The following is a 7,029-nucleotide window of genomic DNA, read 5'->3' as shown; positions in this document are numbered from 1 at the left end:
GCCCCCAGTGCCCAGAACCCAGCCCTACACCTGAGGCAATTGCAGAGGGAAAGGGAGAGGGAGGGGATCAGGTGTACTGATTGTGGGACCTAGGCTAGGACAGGGAGAATGGGGGAGGGATGGTAATAGTGGGGAGGGACAGAACTAGCTAGGTCTGAATGGGCAGGAATTAGGGAAGATAGACAAGACTGAGAAAAAAGGAGCCAGAAGAGGGCCAGAGTAGAAGTGGACTGTCTTAGAAGTATTTAATCCCATGTCTTTTCACCTTGTATCATCTCTGCTCCCACCTCCTCCCCTTTGGCTTGCCTCCTATTGTTAACTTTGCCCCCACTCCTCTTCACCCCTTTTCCTCTACTATGGCTTTTCCCACTTTTTTTTTCTCCTTTGGAGGCAGAATTCCTCTCTGGTTTTGTAAGTAATCATTAAAAGCCCTTCCAATTCTGAATCTCTGATCTTTTGTTTTCTTCTTTCCTGTCTTATCCTCTAGTCTTCCTAGAGCAAGACCTGAGCTAAACCATGCTTTCACATGTCCAGAATCAGAGGGAGACACCACCTACTCCTTTCCCTGCCAAGGAGGAGAGAGACCCTAAGAGGACAAGAAGTTCAGGCAAGGTCAAACGAGAGGGACCAAGTTAGAGAAGGAATTCCATAAACATTCCAAAGCACCTACTAGATGCAGGGCTGTGCTAGGTGCTGTGAATTCATTGACAAAAATGAGAGCCTTTTTTCTCATGAAGTTTACATTCTCCTGGACTGGAAGCATGGGGCTTAGAATTTAAAGAAATAATAGAAATTATTTGAGTTTGACCCTCTTATTTTCTAGATCAGGTTAGGGCAAAGAAGAATAAATAATTTGGCCAAAGTCACACAAATAGTAAATGACAAATCAGGCATTTAGACCCAGGTCCTCTGACTGCAAGTTCTTTTTTCCAGTTGAAAAGAAAGATGGTGTCCAGAAGAAAGAAAGAAACAGCAGCAGGAAAGATTGAAGCTAAACCCTACTATGTTATTTTTGCTAATGACATCTTGCACGTGGGTAACTTTCTGACCTTTTCAAAGCATGGTTAAATCTATAATTTTGTTCTAACAACAATCTTGTGCATGGTCTGAGGGGGGTAAGGGGAGGAGTAATAGTTCACTGAATTTTCCGAATGTAAACAAGGGCACAGAGGTTGAGTGACCTAAATGAATGGCAGAACTGAGAATAGCACTCCTACTTGTTCTATTCCCCTTTCAGGGTTCCTCTGATTATGGTGCTCATATGGAACTTTTGGACCAAACGTAGTGAAGCTTAACATGGCAGTTGCAGAAACTAAGACTTGCCACAAGGAGGGCTCCATGACCAGGAGAATCCCTGTTGGTTGCTCTTGAGAAAGGTCTTGTCCTCCGGGTCAACCAAGGATTGGACCCCATGCCTTTAGGGGAGGGATTTTGCCATTCGAAATTATAGCTGGGTAATTACTGAGGAAGGTGCATAGATTCGTAGATCATGAGACCTGGAGGGGATCTTAAGGATTACCTAATCCAACTCCATCATTTGACAGTTAAGAAATGTGAGGCCTGGAGAGGGAGAGTGACTGGTGCATGTGAGCATTTTGGTGACTCCTTGCTCATACTCGTGGATTTAGATGTTCTTTTTATCCGTTTCTGTCTGAGAAATGGAGAAGAAAGGAAGGTACGGTGGAAAGACAGTTGAGTTGGAAGTCACAGGATTTGAGACTGAATTTCACCTGTGTCTGTGTGACTTTGGGTAAGTCACCCAACCTCTCTTGGCCTCAGTTTTCTGTAAATAAGGAGATTGATCCTTTTACCAGTTCATCTGAGAAGTTTGTGAAAAAGAAAAGGATTCTGGGGAGGAGATTATTGTAAGAGTAATGATTTATTCTCCTGCCACTTCCCCATAGCTATTCATTTTCCTTAGAGGATAAGGGGGTGGAGAGTAAGAAAGTGGAGGGCAAGCTGTGTGAGATTTTTTTCTACCCTGCTGGGGGCTGAGGCAATGTTGGGGATTGGTGAGTGGCTCTATAACCGTAGGGACTTCCAGTCTGAGGAGATGGAGGGCCTGATAAGGTTGAGGGGTGGGTAGATGGATTGATAAGCAGGAATGGGGAAAGGTAAGGAGCCCCTGCCAAGGAAACATGAGGCCCATAAAATTAATCCTTGAGGGGATGAGAGAAAGTGGGAGGAGCAGGCTCAGAAGGTGGCTGGCCAGGTTGGTCAGAGCTGCACAGGACAAGTGAACCAAGAATTTGGGGGCACTGAGGGCATTGTGGTCTGGCTTCCCCACAATCCAGGAGACAGGAAAGGAGAATATCCATTGTGCAAATCAGGATACTTGCCTCTTCTTCCTGGGATACTTGCCCTGACCTTCTGAGTAACCTTATCCTTATTTTTCTCTCTCTGTTTCCTCTGCTGTGAGTGCAAATGAGTGCTTTTGGGAGAAGGGAGATGTGTGTAGAGCTGGGAGAACTCTGCCACTCAGGAGTCCCAGAGACATCTCAGCTTGACTGTCATTCGCATAGTGCCCCTCTTCTTTTATTTTCCTGCTTTGCCCATTTCAGTGGAAAAAGCAGCAGAAGTGGAGTAAATAGATTTGGACTTGAGTTCCAGAATTGCCACTTCCTGAGTGAGCTGGGATAAATAATCTAGCCTCCTGAGTCTCACTTAATAATACCCACTTCATAAGAATATTTGAAAATGAAATGAAATGGTGTGTGTAAAGATCCTTCTATCCATAAAATGCTACATAAATGTAAATTATCATGATCAGCTCTCCTGGTCCATCTTCTCTCCACACTGCAATTCCCTCTTTTTCTTCTTCTCTTTTTTTCTCTTCTTCTCTCCTTCCACAACCTTTTTTGGTGACCATTGTCCAAGTACCTCCCAGGCCTTGGTTAGCCATAGTCTTCCTCACTGAATGCGGACTTTGATCATAAAAATCAAAGGATCTGAAGGTTGAAAGGATTTTAGATATTTAGGTCAACACTAATTTTTATAGATAAAGCAACTGAGACACAGAAAGATCTCAGTGGTTTGGACCTAAAGTGATGGGTAATATAGTAGTAGCTTCCGATTTGGGTAGTCAGATTCCAAATTCATGCTTGTCACATCAGGAACATACTGTCTTGTGACACAGATGGAAGTAAAATATGTTCCAGTATCTTCTTTTTCTGCCTTTTCTGCCCTGATCTGCTCAACTGGACATTGTTTCTTTCTTCCTAGAGCAACAAGACCTTTTTGGCTGCTTATAGGGAATGGAAAGAAACAGGATTTATAGAATTGTAGTTATGGCCAAGAGAGTCTGAGTCTTTTTCTCTCTTGGGGAAATTAAGCAGGTTTTAAGGTAAAGGGTCTACGCAGAAGAGAAGTGATGAAAGGAGAGGAGAGGTTAGGTCCCCTCTCTCCCTTGTGTGATTCCTTCTTCTACTCTGCTGATAATGTTGTGGATGGAGTGCTAAACCCCAAATTAGGGAAATTTAAGTGCAAATCTGACCATAGATACTGGTTCTGTGGCCTTGGGCACTCTTTTAGCCTTTTCTTACCTCAATTTCCTCAACTGTGAAATGGGGATAGCAATTGTCCCTATTTTTTAGGGTTGTTGTAAAGATCCAATGAGATAATATTTGTCAAAGTGCCTAGCATAATGCCCGGAGCATGGTAGGAGCTGAGCTATATAAACATTTATTTCCTTCCTTTCCCTCCTCCTCACCTTCCCCACTCCAAAGCCCCATAAGGAAACAAAATATAGCTTTTCCTTCAGCCAAGTAGTTAGAGAGCCCCATCCCCACCCCCCCGCTGCAGCCTGGAGGGGCCCCCAGTGTTTTTCCACCTTGGCATGTGCATCCTGTACCAGTAGGGTCACCGGGTGCAGGGCTGGGGTTATCAGGGCCATATAGACACTCAAGTTTTATCCACCTCTCCCCAGCAACTGGAAGTCACTCCTCCCACCCTCATCCAATCACCAAGCCATGGATCCTTTCTTAGTCTGGCCGTATTTGGGGACAGTCCTGTGTGTGTTCACACCTGTGGCTTTATTTCTGTATCCATCAGTATACAAAGAGGTGCAGGTGTGGGTCAAAGTACCCGCTTGTGCTCTGGGAGAATCTACAGGAATTCTTTGTGCCTTGGCTGGGCTTCCCACCCCAGTTATCAATAATCATCTTGGCCCCGGGCTGCCCTGGCTCTCAGACAGCAGCCTCTGCTGACCATCTCGTCTTTTCCAGCCCACACTCTAATCTTCCCTACCAAACCTCCACTCAGGCTCATTTTCTAGGCTGGGTGGGACATCTGGAAGCAGATCATTAGCCAGGCTAATCCCTGGTCACAGGGCTGTCTGAGGGAGTGCTTGGGGATTGGAAGTCTCCCTGCGAAGGCAAAGAGGAGGACTGTCTCTATACAGTCTTACCTGGATAGGATCTAATCCCTCCTTTCTGCCCTGTAATTGTCCCCTTTCTACTCCTTCCCTTCCCTCTGGCTTGCACTTTCCAAACCATAAACTCTTTGGAAAAGATCCAGGACTATTGACTTCCAAATACTTGTTTTCTGGGCCAAAGGTTGGGTTTTTTTTTCCCCTTCTTAGTTCTGGGGATGTGACTCGAAAGGCACTTCATCGGAGGGTATCCTCGTCCGTGCCCATTGAGGGAGAAACCAGTCCAGGAGAGAGCACAGCATTTAATGGGAAATCCAAGGACCAGGGATGAAGCTGTGAGGGTTTGAGTGAAAGAGAGGGTAGTGAGCCTTCCGTAGACTCAGAGTTTAGTCCACAGCCACACCAGGTGTGATCTTCCCACCTCCTCTCCCATCCCCGCCATCGAAAGGCCTTTCCCTCATCTCGCAGTGATGTTTTATGAAGAGAGAACTGCCGAGTTAAAGATTCCGGCTCTTCTCTCCTCCTGCCCAGCCTCAGTTTTTCTGGTCTTCTCTCCACCCTGAAGGCCTACTAACAATCAGAAGGATGCCTGAAGGAAATCCTTGCTGGCTTTTAGATTCTGGCCTCCCTGAGAACCTCAGGAGTCCTTTGGTGGCTATTCTCCTCTCTCCTTGCAAACGGGACTAGGCTGTGGGTTCGGAACATGGGGTCAGAGCTAAGGCTATGATATCATAGAGCCCATGAGGTCACAGGTTCTTCAGACAGGAAAGGAAGGGTGTTTGGGAGGGGCTGGGGCAGGGGCAGGGGAGGGGCAGGCCGCTGCTCCCTGAGCAGGTGGAGGCCCATAGGCAGAGGGCCGATAGTAAATGGGCGAATGACTTCCCAGGGCCCCAAGCTCCACCAGGCATCGCTCCTGGTTTGCCTCTTACTGTTGCTGCTGTTGGTTCAAGGAGTGAAGCCCCAGAATGGGGATCACAATGGGAAAGGGAGGAGCCAGAAAGGAGAGGAAGCTTCCCCAAAAGGTGAGGGAATAGAAAGAAGACTGGGAAAAAGCACTCCCCATGCCTCAGCCCCAGACTGGCATAAGCCAAAGGTCAGAGAGGAGCTTGGGAGAAGGGTGACCATCTGGACTGGGTCAGAGGCAGCTTGGGTCCCTGTTGTGGTGTGGGACCACTGTGTGTCAGGGTCTACGTTGTCGGTTACGCTCGTGTCAGGGTCAGGGTCTTAGCAGTGTGTGTACAGCATCCAAAGGGTATTCAGGGGGAGAAGAGCAGAGGGAGTGCTTCCCACCTGGTCTATTGCTCATTGATCTTCTCTCATCCCTGTCTTAGTCCTATTCCCCAGACATGGAATGCCATAAAGGTGGAGGTAAAAGAGATCAGGAACCCTGACTGGTCAAGATTAGGCTTGTGGTGATAATAACATAGTTATGCCATTTTGAGGTTTATAAAGTATTTTTGTCATGAATATATGAGGCAGGCAGTACAAGTAGTATCCCACTTGAATGATGAGAAACTGAGACTCAGTGACTTGCCCACAGGCACAGAGCTAACAAGTATCTGGGTCAATGCTGGAAGCCATTCTTCCTAAGTCCAGTGCTCCCTACAGGTTCTATTGGCCTGCTTCTTGTGATCCCGCTATATATATTCTCTTCTGATTTCTGGCCAGGCTTAAGATGGAGTCAGGTCCGAGCTGGCTGAAGTCAGGAAACAACCTTTCAATCCCCATTACTTTCCCTGGTTCTAGGTGAGGGCGAAGAACAGCTAGAAGAGCAATTTGTGGTTTCATCAGTTGGAGAGATACTACAGTTGCTGAACATGCAGCAGTCAGAAGAGGAGGAAGAGACAGAAGGAGAGGTGGAGATGGAAGAGAACGCAGCCGTTCGAGACCACCTCTTTGACTTGGCCTTCTGCTTCAACCTCGCCAGCATCCTGGTTTTTTTATGAGGGACATGGAGGCTGAGGTCATCGCCTGGTTTCTGGATGAGGAACTGGACATCTACCTCCGCTTCATGATTGCCTACTGATTTCCCCTGACTCAAGGTCTACCGCACCCCATGGGGATGTCTGCACTGATTTTTGCTAGCTCCCCCCTCTGGCTTTGGCTCCAGATGGCACTTGGGAACCAGAGTCTGTTTCTGAAACTACTGCCTGATTTCTGCCACTAAGCCTCCTGGATATTACCACCCTGGGCCAGGGACACCATATCCCTCTCCCCACTCTCTCTTCTCCTCTGCCCTGTGATAGGAGTTCTCAGAGAGTTGGGGATGGGGAGGGAAGCAGCAGCAACAGTATTAAACCCCCAAAACAAATGGAGGCAGTTCTCTTTGTCTGAACCAAAGCCCTAACAACCCAACTATTTCCTTCCCATTTGTCCCATAACTATTTTTCCCTCTAACTCAATGATCAACAATTAGACAGCAACATCCCTTTATTCTTCAATTCTTTCCTTACCTTATTTGTGTGAGATTTGTGTGCACCCCTAATCCGGGCCCCCATATGATTTTATTTTTTAACCACCAACACAGAGTCCTCTTTTTCTGTCCTGGATTCAGGACACTGAGCACAAAATTGGGAAAGGCAACAAGGAGAAGGGACAGAATCTTTATTTCTAGAAGTAGGAAGGTAGTGGATACCTTGCTTCTCATAATTAAGTGCTTG

General features: G+C 46.8%; 1 protein-coding gene across 1 annotated transcript; it reads left to right on the top strand.

Moving 5' to 3' along the window:
- The first annotated feature begins 5,243 nt into the window (after window positions 1-5,243).
- Window positions 5,244-6,315, top strand: LLCFC1 (LLLL and CFNLAS motif containing 1). The gene is made up of 2 exons (XM_044677548.1): window positions 5,244-5,391; window positions 6,116-6,315. Exons 1-2 carry the CDS (start codon window positions 5,244-5,246, stop codon window positions 6,313-6,315), a joined length of 348 nt encoding a protein of 115 aa, XP_044533483.1.
- Window positions 6,316-7,029: the final 714 nt, after the last annotated feature.

This window comes from Gracilinanus agilis, chromosome 5 (assembly GCF_016433145.1).
Source record: "Gracilinanus agilis isolate LMUSP501 chromosome 5, AgileGrace, whole genome shotgun sequence".
In the NCBI taxonomy this organism is placed as follows: domain Eukaryota; kingdom Metazoa; phylum Chordata; class Mammalia; order Didelphimorphia; family Didelphidae; genus Gracilinanus; species Gracilinanus agilis.
This window is presented reverse-complemented; position numbering and strand designations above follow the sequence as displayed.

What these genes read in the sequence shown, in the direction of transcription:
- LLCFC1 (XM_044677548.1), top strand. Translation starts at nt 5,244, where the DNA reads ATGACTTCCCAGGGCCCCAAGCTCCACCAGGCATCGCTCCTGGTTTGC. An exon ending in AGAGGAAGCTTCCCCAAAAG is followed by an intron (nt 5,392 to 6,115) that starts GTGAGGGAATAG and finishes CCCTGGTTCTAG; the next exon opens with GTGAGGGCGAAGAACAGCTA.